The 25,883-nt window shown below is 48.9% G+C and overlaps 1 protein-coding gene across 7 annotated transcripts in view; it reads left to right on the top strand.

The window, feature by feature from the left end:
• The window catches only part of LOC110486281 (SRC kinase signaling inhibitor 1), a 56,406-nt gene that overhangs the window by 20,863 nt on the left and 9,660 nt on the right, over nt 1–25,883 (top strand). For 5 of the 7 annotated variants that reach the window (XM_036940978.1, XM_036940977.1, XM_036940982.1 and 2 more), the window contains 16 exons: nt 4,067–4,359; nt 7,192–8,066; nt 8,279–8,386; nt 8,729–8,856; nt 10,120–10,280; nt 14,247–14,422; nt 15,095–15,225; nt 15,585–15,732; nt 17,494–17,800; nt 18,268–18,544; nt 18,734–18,882; nt 18,973–19,122; nt 19,763–19,891; nt 20,598–20,678; nt 20,807–21,922; nt 23,603–23,734. In XM_036940978.1, coding sequence (XP_036796873.1) covers nt 4,067–4,359; nt 7,192–8,066; nt 8,279–8,386; nt 8,729–8,856; nt 10,120–10,280; nt 14,247–14,422; nt 15,095–15,225; nt 15,585–15,732; nt 17,494–17,800; nt 18,268–18,544; nt 18,734–18,882; nt 18,973–19,122; nt 19,763–19,891; nt 20,598–20,678; nt 20,807–21,922; nt 23,603–23,734 — 4,361 coding nt within the window. The remainder of the gene's footprint in view (nt 1–4,066; nt 4,360–7,191; nt 8,067–8,278; nt 8,387–8,728; nt 8,857–10,119; nt 10,281–14,246; nt 14,423–15,094; nt 15,226–15,584; nt 15,733–17,493; nt 17,801–18,267; nt 18,545–18,733; nt 18,883–18,972; nt 19,123–19,762; nt 19,892–20,597; nt 20,679–20,806; nt 21,923–23,602; nt 23,735–25,883) is intronic. The other 2 variants (XM_036940979.1, XM_036940983.1) reach the window with 2 other exon arrangements.

Genomic DNA, 25,883 nt, shown 5'->3' with positions numbered 1-25,883 from the left:
CTGGTTGGGGTAAGTACGCACAGTCACTATGGGGACGAGGTCCTCAATTCACTTATTGATAAAGCCAGTGACTGAGGTGGTGTACTCCTAAATGCCATCGGAAGAATCCCGGAACATGTTTCAGTCTGTGCTAGCAAAACAGTCCTGTAGTTTAGCATCTGCTTCATCTGACCACTTTTTTATAGACTGAGTCACTGGTGCTTCCAGCTTTAATTTTAGATTGTAAGCAGGAATCAGGAGAATGGAATTGTGGTCGGATTTACCAAATGGAGGAGAGCTTTGTACGCGTCTCTGTGTGTGGAGTACAGGTGATCTAGAATTGTTTTTCCTCTGGTTGCACATTTAACATGTTGATGGAAATTAGGTAGAACTGATTTAAGTTTTCCTGCATTAAAGTCTTCGGCCACTAGGAGCGCCGCCTCTAGGTGAGTGGTTTCCTGTTTGCTTATTTCCTTATACACCTGACTGAGTGCGGTCTTAGTGCTAGCATCTGTCTGTGGTGGTAAATGAACAGCCACTAAATGTATAGCTGAAAACGCTTTAGGCAAGTAGTGCGGTCTGCATTTTATCACAAGATACTCTACCTTAGGCGAGCAAAATCTAGAGGTGTCCTTAGATTTCGTGCACCAGCTGTTATTTACCAATATGCACAGACCGTCTTACCGAAGTGTGCTGTTCTATCTTACTGGTGCAGCGTTTTGACGGTATTGGCAGCTTTCCTACTCGCCTTCTGTGGATCCTTACGAGGCATTCCGCTCTGTGTCCTATGTACCTGCGTCTCTTCCTCTTGCAAATAACTGTGATGTTGGCCTTGTCGTGTGTTAGGAGAATGTCCTGTGCGTCCTGCTTGTTGAAGGAAAAATCTTAGTCTAATCCGAGGTGAGTGATCACTGTCCTGATGTCCAGAAGCTCTTTGTCTTATCTGAGGTGAGTGATCACTGTCCTGATATCCAGAATCAAATCAAATTCAATCAAATTTATTTTATATAGCCCTTCGTACATCAGCTGATATCTCAAAGTGCTGTACAGAAACCCAGCCTAAAACCCCAAACAGCAAGCAATGCAGGTGAAGAAGCTCTTTGTCTTATCTGAGGTGAGTGATCACTGTCCTGATATCCAGAAGCTCTTTTCTGCCGTAAGATACGGTTGCAGAAACATTATGTACAAAATAAGTTACAAATAATGTGAGAAAAAAACACATAATAGCACAATTGGTTGGGCGCCCGTAAAACTGCTGCCATTTCTTCCGGCGCCATTTTAGAAGATGGGACCGGAACGAAACGGGGATATGGAACAAAACGGGGATATGGAACGAAACGGGGATATGGAACGAAACGGGGATATGGAACGAAACGGGGATATGGAACGAAACGGGGATATGGAACGAAACGGGGATATGGAACGAAACGGGGATAAACATACCTGAATTTGTCCAATAGAAACTCATGATGGGTATAGGTCAAATTAAAGTATTGTGTAGGAGCCTAAACCTATCGCTGTTACATTGAACTGGGTGATTGGAATATACAGTATATGACAGTCATCCAATATGCTGTAATAGAAATAAGGCCATGTCCATTAAAAAAATAATCATCCTCCCTCCTCTTAAACGTCACCGACTGCCACTGCATGACATAAACATGACCATGTAACAGCCTTTAGCAGATACATAGCTGAGGCAACATTTTCCTCATCCCAAAGCTGTTGTGGACTTCAACTTACTCATCTAATCAGAATGGCTTCATGACATTTTCATATTAACATTTACCTAGTTGATCTGCTATCTTATTAAACCTTATCCACTTGCATAGTAAATCATTATTCCTAATTCCTTTTGCGTTTTGTGGTTATGCTTTATTTGAATCCACTATTCAAATGATTGCGAAATTATTGAATCGTGATTACATTTGCATATTTTGTAGCCATTTCAGAAGCGTAAATGATGCACTCCCGGCTGGGTGTTTTTATCAGGGACCAATCACACAGCTCCTGGGTTAGTCATGTAACCTACAGCCTGGTGTCTCTTCGCACCCTCAGATGAGTGTGATGATTCTCTGCCTGCCTGCCCTGTGGTGCGTTACTGCTTGCACAACACTGGATCATCCACGCCTCACTTTACATATCTGGGACACGACAACCATACACAGCCATACACTACACTGCACTGCATTTCATTATTAGCGCAGGGATCATATGTTCATAGACATTAAGTCATGATTCAAATCCTGACCTATTATTCATTTATTTCTGCTACAGAGTCATATTGAGTGAACTCAGCATTGGGACAGCTTTACAGTGTGGACTACAGTATTATAAGAGTGAACTCATCGTTGGGACAGCTTTACAGTGTGGACTACAGTAAAATAAGTGTGAACTCATCGTTGGGACAGCTTTACACTGTGGACTACAGTATTATAAGAGTGAACTCATCGTTGGGACAGCTTTACAGTGTGGACTACAGTAAAATAAGTGTGAACTCATCGTTGGGACAGCTTTACACTGTGGACTACAGTATTATAAGAGTGAACTCATTGTTGGGACAGCTTTACAGTGTGGACTACAGTATTCTGAGAGTGAATTCAGCATTGGGACAGCTTTACAGTGTGGACTACAGTATTATAAGAGTGAACTCATTGTTGGGACAGCTTTACAGTGTGGACTACAGTATATTAAGTGTGAACTCATCGTTGGGACAGCTTTACAGTGTGGACTACAGTAAAATAAGTGTGAACTCATCGTTGGGACAGCGTTACAGTGTGGACTACAGTATTATAAGAGTGAACTCATTGCTGGGACAGCTTTACCGTGTGGACTACAGTATTATAAGAGTGAACTCAGTGTTGAGACAGCTTTACAATGTGGACTACAGTATTATAAGAGTGAACTCATCGTTGGGACAGCTTTACAGTGTGGACTACAGTATTATAAGAGTGAACTCATTGTTGGGACAGCTTTACAGTATGGATACAGTATTATAAGAGTGAACTCATCATTGGGACAGCTTTACAGTGTGGACTACAGTAAAATAATTGCGAACTCATCGTTTGGACAGCTTTACAGTGTGGACTACAGTAAAATAATTGTGAACTCATCGTTGGGACAGCTTTACAGTGTGGACTACAGTAAGATAAGTGTGAACACATCGTTGGGACAGCTTTACCGTGTGGACTACAGTATTATAAGAGTGAACTCATCGTTGGGACAGCTTTACAGTGTGGACTACAGTATTTTAAGAGTGAACTCATCGTTGGGACAGCTTTACAGTGTGGACTACAGTATTATAAGAGTGAACTCAGTGTTGAGACAGCTTTACAATGTGGACTACAGTATTATAAGAGTGAACTCATCATTGGGACAGCTTTACAGTGTGGACTACAGTAAAATAATTGTGAACTCATCGTTTGGACAGCTTTACAGTGTGGACTACAGTAAAATAATTGTGAACTCATCGTTGGGACAGCTTTACAGTGTGGACTACAGTAAAATAAGTGTGAACACATCGTTGGGACAGCTTTACAGTGTGGACTACAGTAAAATAATTGTGAACTCATGGTTTGGACAGCTTTACAGTGTGGATGGATCAGACTTATAAACATTGGTGGGTGTAGGCGATGCTAAGCACGCAGGGAGAAACAGAGCGCTGTAAAAGCAGTGACAGTGACGGATGATGAGGCCTTTGGAAGAGGACTTTAGGCAGTGCTTTAGGACAGTGGCACTCTCTCACTCCCACCTCCTCCTCCTCTGTTTATCAACCAGACCTTCCCTTTATCTCTCTCTCTCTCCTTTTCCTTTGACTTTCATCACCCCTTCCTCTATTGTTCTATTATCTCCTGCGCCACCTTCATCCTTGACTTTAAATTCTCTCTCCGTGGCCACGTGTGGTCAACACATCTACAGTGTCGGCATAGGTTCAAATCCGGCCTACTTACTGCACTTTGACCCAGCCTCTCTCTACCTTTCCCACTGTCATAATCTCTCTCTAGCTGTTCAAGGAAGTCAGAAAAGATCTTAAAAATATACGATAAATTCTCTCCCCCTCTCCCTCTTCATCACTCTCCTTCTCCAGGCGTGCTGTTCCTGCAGTTTGGGGATGAGACTCGGCGGGTGCACATCACCCACGAGCTGAGCAGCCTGGACACGCTGCACGCCCTCATCGTGCACATGTTCCCCCAGAAGCTGACGGCGGGGATGCTCAAGTCCTCCAACACGGCCATCCTGATCAAGGACGAGGCGCGCAACGTCTTCTACGAGCTGGAGGACATCCGGGACATCCAGGACCGCAGCATCATCAAGATCTACCGCAAGGAGCCCATCTACGCCTCCTACCCCGCCACACACCTGGTCAACGGGGACCTGAGGGTGAGACAGGGAGGGGAGAGAAGGGTGAGGGAGGGGGTGGAGCTGGGCTGCACGTCTGATACTGGGATAGGTGGATGGAGGGCTCTGGATTCTACTATACTGATACTGTCACACTACTATTGGGCTTTGACCTTTGAAGGTGCAACAGCTCTTTTGTGTTTATGTTGCAACAGTAAGTTTGACAGGTTTGTGGAGGCGTATGGGTTATTTCTCCAGATATTCAAGCTGGGCAGTACTTTTATCTTCATGAGCACCATATGCTGCCTGGACACTAAATAACAATGTTTCCCAGGGAGATGAGCTTGTTTCACCCTCTGTGCATGTCTCTGTTTTGGTTTAGTTCAAGGAACCTTGAAGTTGTTGTGTTTTCAGTCCCTACCATCTGTAATAGTCACATTACATTGAGGATGAATCAGCCATTACCTATGCAAATAATTAGAGTGTGTGTGTATGTGTGGGTGGGTGGGTCTCTGTCTCTGTGGATGAGTGTGTTTTCGTGTGTGCGTGCAGGCATACTAAAATCCTTAAATTGTGTATGGAGGAACACCAAAATATCCCAGATGAACTAGATTCCATTAAATCATAGAGAGTTCTTATTTCGAGGAGGGTAGATGATGCGGTAAAGCCAGGCCTTTGAAGAACATTCAAAGGCCTGGCTGGTGCTATATTCAGGATTCTCTTATTTTTATTATTTTATTTGGATCATCTTGCCTGGCTCTCCGTTCTATGACAGTGTGTGTGTGAACTGCACACCCCCTCCTGTTCAGTGCTGTGCTGGGGACTACCCTGCATGTTAACTAACATCTTGACATTGAACTGCTCCTGGGTGTAAATTTTTTTGGTTTTGATAGCTGGTATTAACTGTGTTTTCAGGGTTTTAAGTGTGCGTGCGTGCGTGCGTGTTTGTTTGTTTGTTTGTTTGTTGTGGTGGTTCATTTCTTTACTATCAAATGAGGAAATCTCCTCTGTCAGTGTTATCTCCCAGAGGCCCATCCTCAGTAGAACACACACACAATAGTTATAAGAATACTCGATTCTGTTGCATAAAACAACCATTTGATGCAATAAAAGTATTATAACACAATCTTGCAATTTTCAGGAAAGAGAGGTAATTACTGTAGATTGAGAAAAGACACAAATAGGAGAGAGAGATAATTACTGTAAATTGAGGAAAGACCAACAGGAGAGAGGTAATTACTGTAGATTGAGAAAAGACACAAATAGGAGAGAGAGATAATTATTGTAGGTTGAGGAAAGACATAAACATGAGAGAGAGGTAATTACTGTAAATTGAGGAAAGACAAACAGGAGAGATGTAATTACTGTAGGTTGAGGAAAGACATAAACATGAGAGAGAGGTAATTACTGTAGGTTGAGGTAACACAAACCGGAGAGAGAGATAATTACTGTAGGTTGAGAAAAGACACAAACAGGAGAGAGAGGTAATTACTGTAGATTGAGGAAAGACATAAACAGGAGAGAGAGGTAGTTACTGTAGGTTGAGAAAAGGCACAAACAGGAGAGAGAGGTAATTACTGTAGATTGAGGAAAGACATAAACAGGAGAGAGAGAGGTAATTACTGTAGATTGAGGAAAGACATAAACAGGAGGGACGTAATTACTGTAGATTGAGGAAAGACATAAACAGGAGAGAGAGGTAGTTACTGTAGGTTGAGAAAAGACACAAACAGGAGAGAAAGGTAATTACTGTAGATTGAGGAAAGACATAAACAGGAGAGAGAGAGGTAATTACTGTAGATTGAGGAAAGACATAAACAGGAGGGACGTAATTACTGTAGATTGAGGAAAGACACAAACAGGAGAGACGTAATTACTGTAGATTGAGGAAAGACAAACAGGAGAGAGAGGTAATTACTGTAGGTTGAGGAAAGACAAACAGGAGAGACAGATAATTACTGTAGATTGAGGAAAGATATAAACAGGAGAGACGTAATTACTGTAGGTTGAGGAAAGACAAACAGGAGAGAGAGATAATTACTATAGATTGAGGAATAACATAAACATGAGAGACGTAATTACTGTAGATTAAGGAAAGACATAAATAGGAGAGAGAGGTAATTTCTGTAGATTAAGGAAAGACAAACAGGAGAGTGTGATAATTACTGTAGGTTGAGGAAAAACATAAACATGAGAGAAAGAGGAATTGAAAAAGTGGGAGATGCAGAGTAAAAAAATGAGGCAGAATTGAAAAGTTTTTGACCACCCAGGCAAGCGGTGGAGGAGAGAAGAAAGAACTGGTGGTGGATGAGGAAATTCCTCACATTCATTCTAATGAACCAGGAGTGGTTTCGTCTCCTGCTTTCTCTCGCTTCTCTTCAATAGAGAGGAAATGGATATGTGCAGATATGGAGACGTGCTGAATACCAGCTCTTTGTAATCCGGTGGGTTTAGTTGGGCTGGTTAAATGCAGCTCGGTGGTTCTCCTGGATGAGTGGAAGGAGAAGAAAGAAACAGTAAGGCTGGACTGGGCCCCTCTTTTAAACACTTTCATTCTCAGCCTTAGTTATTACACTGCAAGGTGACAGTCAATACATGTAGGTAATCCCATATCCCATAAGCCTTACTGTACTCTTGGATAGATCCATTACTCTAGACTTGAATCACGTGTTGATTGTGTGCTGGTATTTGATGTGGGCTTGTATAAAGATGCTATGATTGCGTTGATGAGCCCAGGCTGACACAGACTGTCCAATGTCAGTGTGATTTCCTATCCTCTGATTGTCAGTCTGGCACAGAGGGGGAGCACAGCGTTTTCATCCACTGGTATCCATGGTAACCTACCCTCCACCCCCGCCCCTGATGTCGTTTCAGAGGGATCTGGTGTACACATCCCGAGAGTCCTCCCCCACCCGCCGCCTCAACACCCTGCCATCCTCCTCCGCCTCGCCCCCCTCCGGCTCCCCAGCCCGCTCCCGTCTGTCCTACAGTGGGGGTCGGCCTCCCTCCTTCGCCGGGCCGGGCAGTCACCCCCAGCTCCAACAACACTCCCAGCACCAGCAGCACCCCCAGCAGCACCAGCCCCAGCACTCCCACCACCCAGGAGCCGTCTCCCACCACGGGGGCCCCAACGCCGGCCTGTCCTCCTCCCCTAGCGCCATCCTGGAGCGCCGCGACGTCAAGCCCGACGAGGAGGTTTCTGGGAAGAACATGATGCTGGTGAAGGAGGGGCTGTACGCTGACCCCTACAGCCTGGTACACGAGGGCCGCCTCAGCATCGCCTCCACACAGTCGCTGGCCGCCATCGGAGACCCCTTTGGCTTCCCCGTGTCCGGTGGGCTGTACCGCCGCGGCTCTGTGCGCTCCCTCAGCACCTACTCTGCTGCCGCCCTGCAGGGGGAGCTGGAGGACGCCCTGTACAAGCCTGGAGGTCCCCTCTACTCCGACTCCTATTCCTCAGCCACACTGGGCATGGGCTTCCGCATGCCCCCCTCCTCCCCCCAGAAGATCCCTGATATGCAGCTGAGGGACAGGGGGGACTCGTACTCTAGCTCCCCCAGCCGAGCCTCCCCGGTCAGGCAGAACTTCCGCAAGGACTCAGCCTCCTCTTCCGTGTTTGTGGAGAGCCCCAAGTCCAGGCCCAGCTCCAGCTCTGACCCTCTGGCCCTGCAGGCCGGGCCAGGAGGGGACGGGAGCAGGTTTGCGCCCGGATACAGCTCCCCACTCCATGGAGAGACTTCTGAGTCCAGGTGAGTGTGTGAGTGTATGTGTGTGTGTGTGTGGTTTGAGATTTCATGCTTCCTCTATACAGTATGTGTTTCGCTAGGTGTTTTCTAGTGTGTACTAGTACATTTTGACGTTACTGTGGGATGTGTGGGTGCACGAGCTTCCATGTTGGTGTGTGTGTGTGTGTGAGTGAACCTAACTGACCAGCGTGTGTTAACCTGCTGGCTTTCTCCAGGGACCGTGCGGACCGTCTGGACCGTATGGAGGCCATGGAGAAACAGATAGCCAGTCTGACAGGCCTGGTTCAGAGTGTACTGACCAAAGCACCCGACAGTGACAGCACGTAAGACCCCCTTGAGAGCCCAAACACACAGAGCCAATCATAGACGTATATACTACTTCAGCAGTAGACCATGACAGGACGAGCACAGAAATACATGACTGGTCTCAGGATGCTATATCGTTGTTTAACAGACCAGAATACGTTCAAGTACATTATTGCAGTATAGTAGTACTGTACATGATTATAGTACAGGTGTTGGCATTAGCACTGTAATTGGCTGGTAATAGTGACCTTGCCCTGTGGACAGTATAAAGCACTCTGTAGTGTAAGTACATAATGCGTAAGTATAGTACAGGTGTTGGCATTAGCACTGTAATTGCCTTGCCCTGTGGCCCTCCTCAGATGCGGCCTACTGCGTCTCTGCATGATGGCGGGCTGCCCTCCGGACCAGGGCTCGGAGTTCTCACGGCCCTTCCCTTTCTCTTCCAGCGAGAAGACCGAATCCAACAGCGACGGCTCCGCCACTGGAAGTGAGTACCACGCCTAAAGTTCTAGCTCAAACTAGATTGAGGTGAATTGAGTTTTAGTTTGATCTTGTAGTCAGACTGCGTGGCGGCAGGGTAGCCTAGTGGTTAGAGAGTTGGACTAGTAACCGAAAGGTTGCAAGTTCAAATCCCCGAGCTGACAAGGGACAAATCTGTCGCTCTGCCCCTTGAAAATAAGAATTTGTTCTTAACTGACTTGCCTAGTAAAATAAAAATCTATTTACCATTGGGCCAGGCATAGACCTGTTATTTTAACAGATAAGATGTCTCCTGGTCTTTAAACCTCAACAGACATTGAATGACTCAAACTCAACTCGCAATCTAGACACAAACCCATCCCTCTGTCCCTGCTTCCTCTAATATCTCTCTCTCACATTTCCTTCCCTTTCTTCTTCTGTTGTATTTCTCTTTTCTCTCACTCCCTCTCTCTCTCCAGATCTCTTTCTTCCCCTGTTCCTCATGCCTCCGTTTAGCATGAGTGAGTCTACATAGACTTGCTGTTCAATGGCCAGACCTTTAAAGGGCCAGCGAAAGGACACGACTGCCTTTGATGCCTCTCCTTGACATGAAATAACACCAGAAAAAATAAAGCTGTTGAATTAGCCATTTTTCTCTCAGCAATAGTCGATAGAGGATGTGTCCAGGGGTCCACATTTGCCCTTGGCAATGTAAACCTTGAAGATTACTCCCAGTTTTCCTCCACTCTCTCTTCTCTCTCTTTATCTTTGGTTAATGGCTCACTGCTTCTGTGTTACAGCTGGGCGGCTGAAGCGGAAAGGTAGTTTGACTCTTCTCCTCTTCTCTTCTATCTCTCCTCTCATCTCTCTGCCCCTGGGTGGGTGTCTGGTGTTGTCACAGGTCCAGTATTGGTGGTGATCTGTCTCTTTTCTTATGTTCTGTCTATACTCCTCTCTACCGCCCCCCCCCCCCCCCCCCGTCTCTGTTCCTGTCTTGTTGATCCCTTACTCATTCTGGGTCTGTCTGGATGTTCATACACCTGAGATTCAGAAGGATATTCTCCTCGCACCATCAACAGGCTCTCTCTGTTTCGTTTTCAGTCTACCTCTGTCCAGGAACTGAGCTGGGATCCTTTACCTGTGCGCCCAAGACTGCGTGTGGAACTGTGTGTGTGTGTGTGTGTGCATGTATCTTCTGTTGTGTGTCAGATGTCTTTATACATACAGTATTGTAAATAACCCAGTTTCCTCTGACTTCCTCATAACCTGTGTTCTGTCCTGTGATTGTCAGCTCTGACGCCGTCGGCCCCGCTGGCTCTGATGCCCCCCCCTCCCTCCGGAGACAGCCAGGTCACCACCGTCACCCGGCTGCAGATGCAGCTTCACCTCCACGACCTGCAGCAGAACGCCACCGACCTGCGCAAACAACTCTCCCAGCTCCGCAAGATGCAGGTGAAAACGACTGGGCCTACTCTCTTTTTTTTGTTTTTTTCATTTTTGAATTTTACCCCTTTTTCTCCCCAATTTCGTGGTATCCAATTGTTGTAGTAGCTACTATCTTGTCTCATTGCTACAACTCCCGTACGGGCTCGGGAGAGACGAAGGCTGAATGTCATGCTTCCTCCGATACACAACCCAACCAGCCGTACTGCTTCTTAACACAGCGCGCATCCAACCCGGAAGCCAGCCGCACCAAAGGCGGCCCTGGCAACCTTGGCTAGTGCGCACTGCGCCCGCCCCGCCACAGGAGTCGCTGGTGCGCGATGAGACAAGGAGATTCCTACCGACCAACCCCTCCCTAACCCGGACGACGCTAGGCCAATTGTGCGTCGCCCCACGGACCTCCCGGTCGCGGCCGGTTACGACAGAGCCTGGGCGCGAACCCAGGGACTCTGTTGGCACAGCTGGCGCCCTTAACCACTGCGCCACCCGGGAGGCCGACTGGGCCTGCTCTCAATGCATCTATTAGTACGGCTGTTTACACCAACACACTCACATGCATACATACACACACTCACATGCATACATACACACACTCACATGCATACATACACACACTCACATGCAAACATACACACACACACATGCATACATACACACACTCACATGCATACATACACACACTCACATGCATACACACACTCACATGCATACATACACACACTCACATGCACACACATGCATACACACACACACTCACATGCATACATACACACACTCACATGCATACATACACACACTCACATGCATACACATGCATACACACACTCACATGCATACATACACACACTCACATGCACACACATGCATACACACACACACTCACATACACACACACACACACACATGCATACATACACACACTCACGTGCATACATACACACACACACACACACACACACACACACACACACACACACACACACACACACACACACACACACACACACACAATAATGAACCAGATGTCTTCTTCTACAACACATTTAGGTCATAGTATGCTTTGAGGATGTTTGCGATGCGAGACATTGGAGGATTAAAGTTGCCGTCTGTGTTGGTACTAAGAGTTAAGACCCGAGCCTAGTGGATATCCCTGTGAAGACGGACGCAGCATCAGATAATGGAAAGAAATGCAACCATTCAGCGTCTCCGCTGTGACTCCCTGCGGTACCATGGTTACAGGCTGAGGAGAGAAGAGAATGGTCCTGTCGGTGTCTTAACTCTCTGGAGGGGGGGGTGGAAGTGGTTGCTCTAACACATCAGATCAGTGGAGAAAATAAATGAAGTGTAGAGGATATGGCGTATGTGATTTAGGGACAGCGCAGGGCCGTTCAACAGTCTGCCCTGTCTGTCTCTTCCTTTGGAGAGAGTTTATGAAACATAACAGTGGACACAGTCAGTGGTCCAGTCCACTTCATGCATCGTTAAGCTCTTCCTAGGGCCCAGCTCAATGACTCATGAATCCTGGGTTTTGTAGTTTTATATCCTGTGATTTCCTCAACATACAACTGGTGCGCACAGAGAGGCACAGCAGCAGTACCTGCACCAACTCTCTTCTGATGAGGAACTGGGTTTAAGTGGTGGGATTTATTGTTGGAGAAAGAATACACTGAGTGTACAAAACATTATGAATACCTACTCTTTCCACAACATAGACTGACAAGGTGAATTCAGGTGAAGGCTATGATCCCTTATTGATGTCACCTGTTAGATCCACTTCCATCAGTGTAGATGAAGGGGAGGAGACAAGTTAAATAAGGATTTTTAAGCCTTGAGACGATTGAGACATGGCTTGTGTGTCTGTGCCATTCAGAGGGTGAATGGGCAAGACAAAATAAGTGCCTATGAATAGTAGTACTGTAGGTGCCAGGTTCACCGGTTTGTGTCAAGAACTGCAACGCTGATGGGTTTTTCACACTCAACAGTTTCTCATGTGTATCAACAAAGGTCCAGACAAGTTGATACAACTGTGGGAACTATTGAAGCAAACGGGGGCAGCATCCCTGTGGAACGCTCTCGACACCTTGTAGAGTCCGTGCCCCGACGAATTGAGGCTGTTCTGAGGATAAAAGACACGGGTGGAGAGGAGTCAAGTGGTAAATGGAAGCCAAATGCAGCACAGTGGGACTAGAGAGCAGTAATAATCTCAGTCATTTACCTGTGTGGGAGCCCAAGCCGGACTCCTAACCTCTGACCCGCCCCGTTGCCCATGGAGACGGCCTCAGGCCTGAATAATACATGATGCTCATGAATTATGTAGAGCAAGAGAGAGAAGGGAGAGGAAGGGTGAACGTGGTAGAGGTAGCATAATGCAGAGAAAGGAACAGAAAGAGAGTAGAAATGTTTTCATTGTGACTGCTGTGGCTGGATGAGAATAAATGGGGTTTTATTGTATTGCTTTTATTGGGGCAAATCAGAAGTAATGCTGCAGAGCACATTGTTTATACTGTTGTTCAGTTTGATTCCCTGGAACATAAAAGCAATCCATGATTAACTTCCCTTGCAAAGCAGGTGCTTTCATCTCAGTAGTGGTTGTATTGCATACATTATGACAGGTTCCATTCATAGTTCTGGATGTGTCTTGAATTTTGCAGTAGGATTTAGCGGTCCCTACTAGTGCAATTCGCTAACTGGAAACCTGCTGTTTTCGGCCTTGTTTTTCCCTGATTGAGACACACACACACACACGCACACACACACACACACACACACACACACACACACACACACACACACACACACACACACACACACACACACACACACACACACACACACACACACACACACACACACACACACAGCACACAGCACCGTGATGGGTTCCATCATCAGCTAATCACATTCTGTTAGCAGGGGAGACAGGTTGGCTCAGACAGGAGCGCTGGCGCATCAGAACGCCTGCAGAGCTCTCAAGGGCAGAGCAATCTGTTGTTAATAACACAAACACACACACTCTTTCTCTCTTACACACACACACACACACACACACGGAGAGAGAGATGCACACATTGTGGAGGTACAAACTCATGGACAAGGCAGTGCATCCTCATTATTAGACAGACAAGGCCAAAATAGAACACACCATATGCAGTCAAGGGTAGGGCAGTACTGTTCACAGACAGACACACACCAGTGTCTCCCAGGTTTTCATTTAGAAGCAGCGCACCGCCGCTGGTCCATTGTTGCCGCCACACCAAGGAATTAAAAAATATTAATTTACCTATATATTTTCTAATAATATAACATTTTAGAACTAGAATATAAAAGCTTAAGCAATGAAACAAATCAAACAATGAATTTAGGAGAACACACATGTCTGCATTACCGACCGGACACGCAGGACACATGCTCAGGGGCCCTGATTGGGGTTCCATTGATTTTGTTTTAATGTTTGAGCATGAGAACACAGAATTAGTCATGGCAAAGCGGAGAATTGCAAGGAATTAGCTTTCACTGCAAAATGTTCTGTCAGCTCTGTTGAAAAATGTATCCAATTGCAAGTTTTTGGTCCAGAAAAAAACGTTTTCATTGCTAATAGCACAACTGCCTGATAATATGGTATGCTAATAGCAGGATGTTGTCACTGTGATTCCTTTGCTATCTTGACCTCTACCAGCTACTTACTGCTCTGGGCAGGACCACCTTAGGTGTGTGATACCAAATTTGGAGGAAGGCCTATTGTATTGCAGAAGATGTGTACCATTAATCATCTGCAGAATTCTCCACTGTTTGACCTCAGACACCTGTAACCTCTATTACCTACACAATTTGGATAAACTGATTTCTGCTACAAGGGCTATCATTCAGAACACTATTAGTTACACAATATAATCTTGTTTAGCCATTCAGTATTGTGTGTGTGTGTGTGTGTGTGTGTGTGTGTGTGTGTGTGCGTGTGCGTGTGCGTGTGTGCAGCTCCAGAACCAGGACAGTGTGAAGACGTTGCTGAAAAGAACGGAGAAGGAGCTGAAAGTGCGTGTGAGTGACGCTCTGAGGAAGCAGGAGGACCCTCTGCAGCGACAGCGCCTCCTGGTGGAAGAGGAGAGACTCAAGTACCTCAACGAGGAAGAGTTTATCATCCAGCAGCTCCAGTCAGTACTCACCTGGTCACGGAATCATTCCTTCCTTAAGATCCGTTTGTTGAATGACTGGTTGACTGACTGACTGACTGACTGACTGATTCATATGGTTGTACTAAGGCAGTAATACAGGCCGTCCTACTGTTAACACAAACAATCCCCATGCATTACCCAGACACTGTCAGGTTTAGCAAAGAGTGTGTAACTTTATATGAGTGGACATTGTTGAATGAATCATTTGCCTCATTAGATCATCGCTGTTAATCTAGGATTGTTATTAACCGTTGCTAACAGCCATTTTATTTCATTTAAATATTCATACCATTTTGATTGGCCGTATGGCTTCAGGCTGATTTACTTGACATCATTAAGTTGGATTTTCATTAGTGGTTTTGCTTCGTCAGCCTGTGTGTGTGTGTGTGTGTGTGTGTGTGTGTGTGTGTGTGTGTGTGTGTGTGTGTGTGTGTGAGTGTGTGTGAGTGTGTGTGTGTGTGCCAGCGTTCGTGTGTGTGTCCAGGCTGTGTGTATGTCTCTCCATCAGTCTTGTGGTTCTCTCGCTTCGACACACACACCACAGTTGTGTGGCCATTCTCAGTAGAACATTACAGTCCTCATAACACAAACATTTTCATGTTAACTGTGAAGGCCTTGTGTTGACACATCTCTCCTGTGTTGTCTCTCCAGTGACCTGGAGAAGTCAGTGGAGGATATCCAGAAGGGTTCGTCTGTCAATCACAAACTGGTGACGGTTCAGGAGCTGGAGGAGAAGGCCTCACTTCTGAGGAAACTAGGAGAGACACTCACAGAGCTCAAGAGTAAGTTACTCCCTGATACACTGATCACTCACAGACACGGTCTGATACACTGATCACTCATCACAGACACACTGACAGGGTCTGACCACAGGAGGCTGTTAACAGCTCGTAATAATGGCCGGAACGGAGTAAATGGAATGGCATCAAACACCTGGCAACCATGTGTTTGATGTATTTGATACCATTCCACTAATTCCGTTCCAGCCATTACCACGAGCCTGACTTAGAATGTCAATCACAGACACACATCAGTCTCAAACATCCAGACATCACAATCACCGCTCTCAGAATCAGACTCCCGTTGCAACTCATGAAATGTTAATATGTAGTGTCCCCTCTCTCTCCCTGTCCCCCTCCAGACCAGTTCCCCAGTCTGCAGAGTAAGATGCGGGTGGTGTTGAGGGTGGAGGTGGAAGCCGTCAAGTTCCTGAAGGAGGAGCCACACAGACTGGACGCCCTGCTGAAACGCTGCAAGAGCGTCACTGACACACTGACCACTATGCGCAGGTACGACCCAACACACTGACCACTATGCGCAGGTACGACCCAACACACTGACCACCATGCACAGGTACGACCCAACACACTGACCGCCATGCGCAGATACAACCCAACACACTGACCACCATGCGCAGGTACGACCCAACACACTGACTGTCATGCGCAGGTACGACCCAACACACTGACCACTATGCGCAGGTACGACCCAACACACTGACCACCATGCACAGGTACGACCCAACACACTGACCACCATGCACAGGTACGACCCAACACACTGACTGTCATGCGCAGGTACGACCCAACACACTGACCACCATGCGCAGGTATGACCCAAAACACTGACCACCATGCGCAGGTACGACCCAACACACTGACCACCATGCACAGGTACGACCCAACACACTGACCACCATGCGCAGGTACGACCCAACACACTGACCACCATGCACAGGTACGACCCAACACACTGACAGCCATGCGCAGGTATGACCCAAAACACTGACCACCATGCGCAGGTACGACCCAACACACTGACAGCCATGCGCAGGTATTACCCAAAACACTGACCACCATGCGCAGGTACGACCCAACACACTGAGCGCCATGCGCAGGAACGACCCAAAACACTGACCACCATGCGCAGGTAAGACCCAACACACTGACCGTCATGCGCAGGTACGACCCAACACACTGACCTCTCTATGCAGGTACGACCCAACACACTGACCGCCATGCGCAGGTACGACCCAACACACTGACCGTCATGCGCAGGTACGACCCAACACACTGACCGTCATGCGCAGGTACGACCCAACACACTGACCTCTCTATGCAGGTACGACCCAACACACTGACCGCCATGCGCAGGTACGACCCAACACACTGACAGCCATGCGCAGGTACGACCCAAAACACTGACCGCCATGTGCAGGTACGACCCAACACACTGACTGCCATGTGCAGGTACGACCCAACACACTGACCGCCATGCACAGGTACGACCCAACACACTGACCGCCATGTGCAGGTACGACCCAACACACTGACCGCCATGCGCAGGTACGACCCAACACACTGACCGCCATGCACAGGTACGACCCAACACACTGACCGCCATGTGCAGGTACGACCCAACACACTGACCGCCATGCACAGGTACGACCCAACACACTGACCGCCATGCACAGGTACGACCCAACACACTGACCGCCATGTGCAGGTACGACCCAACACACTGACCGCCATGCACAGGTACGACCCAACACACTGACCGCCATGCACAGGTACGATCCAACACACTGACCGCCATGCACAGGTACGACCCAACACACTGACCGCCATGCACAGGTACGACCCAACACACTGACCGCCATGTGCAGGTACGACCCAACACACTGACCGCCATGCGCAGGTACGACCCAACACACTGACCTCTCTATGCAGGTACGACCCAACACACTGACCGCCATACACAGGTACGACCCAACACACTGACCGCCATGCGCAGGTACGACCCAACACACTGACCGCCATGCGCAGGTACGACCCAACACACTGACCAGTGACCACCTTTCGCAGGTAGGCTACAGCCCACCACACACTGACCATCATTGACACATCGACACCGATCCAACGTCACAGGTACCTGAACGATGTGTAACTCAAGAGTCTGCCTTGGCCACAGCCCACCAGCACTGAACACATACTGGCCGATATACAGACGTTACTGGCATCGCCTGACACTGGCTGTGTTTGTGTGGTCAGGCAAGTGAACGAGGGCGTGTGGAAGAAGCAGGAGGACTTCCCCAAGCACAGCAGTGAGGACTTCCGTAAGAGTTCTGACTTTGACATGCCCACCAGCCCCCCTCTCAACCTCAGTGACCTGAGGGGCGGCAGCAGCCTGTCTAACTGGAGCCCCCACTCCAGCCACAGTCACGGTCATGGACACAGCCACCCCTCCTCTGGCCCTCACAGGGACACTCATCCCCCTGTGCCTCACAAGGGCCGGGCCCTGGAAGAGCTGGCCAACCGCGCTGCCGCTGATAAGGCTGTGTCTGTGGAGGTTCGACTGGTAAGGAACCCTTCTGTTACTCCATTCTAGTGTTTAGTCTGTAGTTGTCCTGGTCTAGCATTGGTATGATGATACAGTATGTATAGGTTTTGGAGGAGAGTGTGCGTAGGCATGAGTGAGTCTACAAGTGTGGATGTCTGCACATGTGTGAGTGAGTGTCAGTGGATTCTGCTGAGGGGAGGACGGCTCATAATAAGAGCTGGAACGGAGCAAATGGAATGGTATCAAACACATGGAGACACATGTTTGATGTATTTTATACCATTCCACTGATTCTGCTCCAGTCATGACCACAAGACCGTCCTCCCCAATTAAGGTGCCATCAACTTCCTGTGGTGTGTGTGTGTGTGTGTGTGTGTGTGTGTGTGTGTGTGTGTGTGTGTGTGTGTGTGTGTGTGTGTGTGTGTGTGTGTGTGAATACAATAACCCTCACTGTGCTATATCTCTCTATGGTTCCCCCTCCCCAGGCAGCAGAGCGGGACTGGGAGGAGAAGCGGGCCAGTCTGACCCAGTACAGTGCTCAAGACATCAACCGTCTGCTGGAGGAGACCCAGGCTGAGCTGATGAAGGCCATCCCAGACCTGGACTTTGCCGCCAAGCAGATCAACAAGCCCTCCTCCAACACACCCTCCCAGTCTCAGATCCCCCCGAGTGGGGGAGGGACCCCAGATCACCGCCCTACCAAGCCCCAGCACGCCACACACAAGCTCTCGGGGAAGGAACCTGGCTCCAGACGTGGTTCTGGTAAGGATACATCAGACCTCTCCTTACCCAACAGAGGTAACAGTAGACCAGTTTTGATGTACTGATGGGCAGTAGTGTTTTGTCACATACTCAGCTCCTGAATGTGTCAGGGTTGGCTGTGGTGCCAGTATGAATGTACTGTGTCTGGTTCTCTAACGGGTGCCCATGGTACTGCCCTGCCTGCCACAGATGCAGAGCAGCTGACAGTGACTCGCTATCGTACAGAGAAGCCCTCGAAGTCTCCCCCTCCCCCACCACCTCGACGCAGCTTCCCATCATCCCCGGCTGGACTGTTCACCCGCAGCGGAGAGACCCTTATCCCCGGCAAGAGCATGAAGGTGACAGAGCATGAGGCATGGATGTATATTCACACACACACACACACATCCTGCCTACTTTCTGATCTCCACTATGTATGTGTGTAAAAGTCGGAGGCGGAGGAGGCAGAAGCACAGAAGCCCCATGTGAAGCTGCGACGGACAGTGTCTGAAAACCCACGTCCTGCGTCCACCCCTCCCACCATCGCCTCTGGAGACAAGCAGGAGGGCGAGGAGGACATGATCGCTGCTGAACTGGAGGTACTGGTATACCAGCTTCGGAAATAGTGGATTAATAGTGTTTGCAGAGTTGATATGGTATTCATAGAAGTGGTCCCTGAAGGATTTTAGGTAAGGGTGCAGGGAATGGGAAATGTTACTGAAAAACGACACTTCCTCCGCTTCCCTTATTTTGCCGAGAGCTTGTAGCTACACACACACACACAGACACACACACACACACAACTGTTGTAGGCCTCATTAGCTGGCTGCTTGGTGTGTTAGAGAGCATGGTCAGGTCAAAGCAGCAGGTGCCATATGTCCTCCACACCCCAGGCCTCCTCACTGAGACAGAGAGTCCATTCACTGTGGGCCCAGATTACTGATGATCACACAGCTTAGTCACACACACACAGCGTGTCACCCAGAGCTCACAGACCAACCCAGCCTGGCCACATGGACCCAAATGAAGCGTTGAGTTGTGTGTTTCGTCTTTCGTATGCCCTGCTGGCCACATAGTGAAACAATAAATTGGACTGATTATTTGAAAAAATGACTGTAATTTTTGATAGACCAGTTATGATAATTGATCTTGATATTATGGATAACTTATCCTAATTTAAACATTATTTACATTACTTCAACTGTCCCCTCCCCTCCCTCCTACCCTTCCCCCGGCCAGCTGTTTCAGAGAGCCCCCCTCAGGCTCAGCCACCCCCCTCCCCTGTCCCTGCCCAGTGCCCCACGCAGCAGGACCAGCGTGCCCCCCTCCAGCCTCGACCTATGGCCCCCAGCGGCCCCGTGCACCAAGGTAACGCCCTCCCTGACCTCGCGAGGGCTTGTTTGGACTGCTGCTTCCTGAGCCTGCCCTCACCTTCCTCCTCACCCTCCTTCCTCCTCAAACTAACACTTCCACCCCTCTACCCCCTCCCTCAAATACACACACCCATGTTCCATCCCTGATCTCTACACCCTTCCCAGAGTACACAGTCCCATCCTCACCTTTTATCTCTATCTGCAGAGTGCTCTCCACAGGGTCTCCTGTCAAACACAGCAGCTGGTCACCAGCACACAGACTGTACACTGACCCTATTCTGCTTGGTGCTGTAGGGAAAGTAAAGGTGTTTGTACTATTGTTTTAAATGCAGCCCTTTGGTCCAGCACTCCCCCTTGTTCTACACTACCAGAACACGCCCCGAAACACACTGTCTCCAGATGACACACACGCCCTCTACCAACACACACTCACTCCCTGATGGAGTGACCACTCTTCCTTACACACAAACACTCCTGTGACTAGTCTCTCTCTGTGTTGATTGCAGTGCTCTGAAGTGGGTGGATGTGCATGCGTGTGTGTGTGTGCGTGTGTGTGCGTGTGTGTGCGTGTGTGTGCGTGTGTGTGCGTGTGTGTGTGTGTGTGTGTGTGTGTGTGTGTGTGTGTGTGTGTGTGTGTGTGTGTGTGTGTGTGTGTGTGTGTGTGTGTGTGTACAGTTGTGAAACTCTAAACTGTCTACCAGCTGTCTAGAGCATCGTTGGACTGCTCTGGCCTACAGTGGAAGCAGGGCAGCTCAGAATGCATACTGGCATCACACTCACAGGTTAGTGGCCTAATGAGAAGTATTTTAGAACCAGTCAATTACCATTACACTGTTTAGAAAACAATCCTATTTTATCTTATTGAATGTATGTTGGAATATTAATTCTATTCACCCATTCTGTTTAACAGGCACAGAGCACGGCCCTTCCTGGTCCGTCCTTCTCTCCTGTCCCCCGGATCGTGCCGACAGAGTGCGTGTCAGTTTCACCCTCTCCCTCAGAAGGCTTTGTCAGAGACTTGACACAGGACCATCAGATGTCCCCAACAGTGGACCAGTCCCAGAGCCAGACTGCTCCTCCCCAGACAGCCCCCAAGATCCAGGAGGTCTCTAAGGGGAAAGATCCCGTCAGCCAGCCCCAGAGGAAGCTCTCTCGGCGGGGGGAGCTGAGAATCCTGGAATCCTTTGAGAAGGAGGAAGAGAGGGAGGAGAGAGAAGAGCTGTCCTTGGTGCTGACTGAGCTGGGGGTGATGGTGATTTCACCCTCGGAAGCTCAGAAGCTCAGCAGGACCTGGGGAGAGGCTCTACAGACACTCACCATCCCACCTCAGCCTTCAGAGGGAAGCACTGAAACCTGTCTGTGTGGGGCTCCACTTCTGGTATTCTTCAGGGAGATTGTGACGGTCAGAGAGGCCTACAGGAAGCTGCAGTTACTGCTGGACAGGGAGGAGGACACAGGGTCATCCAATGTGGTCCCCAAGCCGAGAGCAGGATCTTCTCACAGCAGCCTGAGCAGCCCCAGTACCCTGGGCTCCAGGATAACTCTCTCCCCTGAGCAGCAGGACTCTCTGAGAGAGGTTCTGAGGAGAGGGGTGGAGACAGGGGCCAGGAACCTGACACTCCCTCACAGCACTGGAACAAAGAGCATTCTAGCCACCCTTCCGGAGCCCAGTCAGGACTCTGCAGAAGCAGCAGTGAAACCCAATGGGTCTGCAGGGTGTGAGGAGAGCCAGGCCAGGGAAGAACAGGGACCGAACCCCTGGAAGCAGGGAGAGGACATTAGGAGCAGCACCTACAGGAGGCTGGACAGCCTGGATGAAACCATCCGCGAGCTGGAGAACACCCTGCTGGAGCTCAGTGGCCACCCCACCACAGTGCACCTCTCCCCCCCCACACCCCCCACTGACACTGCCTTGTCAGAGGCTCCAGACCCATCCCAGATGCCTGGCACCAGCACCCCAGAGACCAAGAAGCCCCCAGTCCCACCCAAGCCCAAACCCTCCTACACTCCTGCCACGATGACCAAGGTCTATAACGTGCACCCCTGCATAGACTCTGCTCTTTAGAGGGCATGCACTCAGTTCTCTCTATCCTCTTCTGTCTTTTTGGCTTTAAGTGTTGGGGTTGCTGTTTCTGCTGAAGCTGAGGCTTTATCTTGTCTTCCTCCTATTGACTTCAGAGGGAATCTGACAGCACATAAATTACCAACCTCACATGGAGTTATACCTCACACCTCCGTTGAACCTCTCAACCTGACAATTCCCACATAAGGAGTAATCTGTCGTCTGCTCCCTGTGAGAACGGGTATATTTTGGCAGTCCAAAGGCTTTACATCTTAAATCTGTTCAACTCAAAGGGGCCTGCGGCAGATGCTCTCCTTCTCTGTACTTTGATTAGTTATGTGGTGCTACTGTCGACTCGGAGACGGGCTGTTCATTGTCTTTTTCATTGATCCTCTGTTTCTACTCTGTAAACCAGGGCAAGTCCAATCTCTGCTGCAATAAACTGTCGTTTCTCTTTCTCTCTCCTCTTTATTCCCCCCCCCCCTCTCTTCACGTCTTTGTCTTGTCTTTGTCCTTTGCTGCTTCTCTCGTCTCTGTAATCAATTACCAGTTACCCGCATCATCAACTATTATAGCTTTACCTACTTTATTTTGGCTTATCGACAAACGAAATGTCGAGACTTGTTTACAAATTGGCCTGAAACTGAATACAGACTGTTGTTTTCATTATCCCATAGTAAATCATTAGCATAGGGCAGACCAGACCTCGGAGGGCTCATTGAATGCTGGGAGTCGGAGTTTGTCATTTCACCTTTAGGGTCAAACGCTCCTTGTAAAGCTCCCAAAATGAAGTACGTGGTTGAGTAATGCTGATAGACTTAGAGACAGAGAGGTGAAGAGGTAGACTGTAGCATGGACCACCATGTTGTCTCAGTGTGTACATGGACTTTCATTCAGTCCAACTGCAGTGGAGTGCCAAGCTACAGTGGGGCTGACTGTCAGGGACCGTTTCTCCTCTCGGCCGTTCAGCTGGAGAAACAGGTCCCGTGGGCTTGACGTGGGGTTGGTGTGGAGTTGCAGCGTTTTCACGCCTTGTTGCATCACTCTCAGTACTGTAACCACCACTGCCTATAACTGGGTCTCATTAGGCCAATCAGATCCTTCACCCAGGTTCCCTACTCTACCCCTGAATGATTCATATTAGCATACCATACTGGGCGCTCAGTCTCCTGTAATCAAATGCACCGCCTTTCCTCTTAGCCAATGTGCGTGTGTGGAGGAGGTTGGGGAGTATATAGGATGTGCGCGTGTGAGTGAGTGGGCATTTGCTTTTTGCATATTAGAGGCAGAGAAAATGGTTGATCCGACGGCATCACATGATGGAGCCCCTGGTGCAGCCACGCTACGCACACACCACTTTGAATTTACCATTTCCATATTCACCTGTTTGTCAGATCTTCTGCAGCCAGTGTGTAATGATGTAGTGAAAGTCAGTGGGGTGGATAGCAGGGAGGTGTTTCAGCGAGGGCTAGAGTGAGGACCCTGATCTTAGGGCTTTCAGCAGCCGGCGGGGGTACTGGGTGAGAGCTTCTATTGAGTTGGTTTATGTCTGATTAAAAGGAATGAAATGTAAATCTGTTCGTGCTCTGTGACACTAATACTCACATCTCTCCCCTCTTCTCCTCTCCTTGTCTCCTTCTCCAGGGAGGCAACAGCTCTTCAGCTGTGGGTAAAGTCCACTCCTCGGCTGCCTCCAGACTGAAGCACCTGCAGCAGAGCGGCACAGAGAAGACCAAAACTGGCAAGAGGGAAGACTTCCTCAAGGGCCAGCAGCAGGTACTGTATTCTAGTGAGACTGATCATCTACTACTGACTGCCCCTACCTAACTGACCCCACACCTCGATCATCTGCACAAGGTAGCCTATTCCACTGTTGTATTAGTGTACCTCCATATCTTGGTGTGACTTCTTAATCCATAGACCGTTGATGGTTTAGCCAGAGCCAATAGTACTACTAGGGTCTTGTTTGATAAAGGGGACATAGATAGTGTATGGAATAGATAGTGTAGTGCACCAGGGCACCTGAAGGTTTTGAAGGATGTTGGGTTATAAGTTGGGAGATGCAAGGGGACCCAGGGGAGACGGGGAAATGGAACTGTTCAGCCGTGTCAGAACAAAGTCGAGCTGAGAGAGAACTTTCTTCCCTAGTGCAGGCAGGAGTCATGTCAATGAAATAAGCTTTAATGTCAATGTTATTTGAAAAATACCGGAGCACTGAAGTGCACCTAAACCCCCTCTCCACGCTAAAAATACTTTGATTGGGAATTCAGAGAGGGAGTCATTCATGTGGAGAGAGAGAGAGGGTGTGTGTGTGTGTGTGTGTGTGTGTGTGAGATAGAGAATTTATACACACGTACACAGTGTGTTATGAGACTGGGCTGACTAGTAGCTGTATAGGTAAACATGGGAGGAATCTCTAATTCCCTTGTCTCCCAATGTAGGCTGAGTCTAATCAGTAACCAGTTGTGTCAGTGCAATCACTGATTATTCAATATGAAGAACACAATGCTTCCCCCCAGTGTGCTCCCTTCAGCTCTCGCTCGCTTTCTCTCTCTTCCTCTGTTTTATTTACTCACTCCTTCCTTACTGCCCAATCTTTTTCATACCTATTATTCCCTGTTCTCTCAATTTTGCTATCTCTCTTTCCTCTTCCTCTCTCTCCCCCCATGTGTCTCTCTTTCCCCACCTCTGTCTTCATCTCTCTCCCCCCGTGTGTCTCTCTTTCCCCACCTCTGTCTTCTTCTCTCTCCCCCCGTGTGTCTCTCTTTCCCCACCTCTGTCTTCTTCTCTCTCCCCCCGTGTGTCTCTCTTTCCCCACCTCTGTCTTCCTCTCTCTCCCCCCGTGTGTCTCTCTTTCCCCACCTCTGTCTTCCTCTCTCTCCCCCCGTGTGTCTCTCTTTCCCCACCTCTGTCTTCCTCTCTCTCCCCCCGTGTGTCTCTCTTTCCCCACCTCTGTCTTCCTCTCTCTCCCCCCGTGTGTCTCTCTTTCCCCACCTCTGTCTTCCTCTCTCTCCCCCGTGTGTCTCTCTTTCCCCACCTCTGTCTTCCTCTCTCTCCCCCCGTGTGTCTCTCTTTCCCCACCTCTGTCTTCCTCTCTCTCCCCCCGTGTCTCTCTTTCCCCACCTCTGTCTTCCTCTCTCTCCCCCCGTGTGTCTCTCTTTCCCCACCTCTGTCTTCCTCTCTCTCTCCCCGTGTGTCTCTCTTTCCCCACCTCTGTCTTCCTCTCTCTCCCCCCGTGTGTCTCTCTTTCCCCACCTCTGTCTTCCTCTCTCTCCCCCCGTGTGTCTCTCTTTCCCCACCTCTGTCTTCCTCTCTCTCTCCCTGTGTGTCTCTCTTTCCCCACCTCTGTCTTCCTCTTTCTCCCCCTGTGTGTCTCTCTTTCCCCACCTCTGTCTTCCTCTCTCTCTCCCCGTGTGTCTCTCTTTCCCCACCTCTGTCTTCCTCTCTCTCCCCCCGTGTGTCTCTCTTTCCCCACCTGTCTTCCTCTCTCTCCCCCCGTGTGTCTCTCTTTCCCCACCTCTGTCTTCCTCTCTCTCTCCCTGTGTGTCTCTCTTTCCCCACCTCTGTCTTCCTCTTTCTCCCCCTGTGTGTCTCTCTTTCCCCACCTCTGTCTTCCTCTCTCTCCCCCTGTGTGTCTCTCTTTCCCCACCTCTGTCTTCCTCTCTCTCCCCCTGTGTCTCTTGTTCCCTCCCTCTGCTTCCCTGTTTCTGGAAAGCTGTAGGGGTGGAGCGGCCTCCTACTAGCCCACTGAGAGGAAAATGAAACCCATTATTTCAGTATGAGGACACAGGATCTCAGCGTGCTCCCTTTGTCTACAGACGGTTGCAAACAATTACATTGAAAACAGGCTGTGTGAAAACAATATCTCCTCGCCCAAAGAAGGAAAGATGTTCAAAACAATCTCTCTCATAGTCGGCACCAAGAC

The sequence above is a fragment of the Oncorhynchus mykiss genome, chromosome 13 (assembly GCF_013265735.2).
Source record: "Oncorhynchus mykiss isolate Arlee chromosome 13, USDA_OmykA_1.1, whole genome shotgun sequence".
NCBI lineage: Eukaryota > Metazoa > Chordata > Actinopteri > Salmoniformes > Salmonidae > Oncorhynchus > Oncorhynchus mykiss.
The sequence above is the reverse complement of the archived record's forward strand: the minus strand, read 5'-3'. Positions and strand labels throughout refer to the sequence as shown.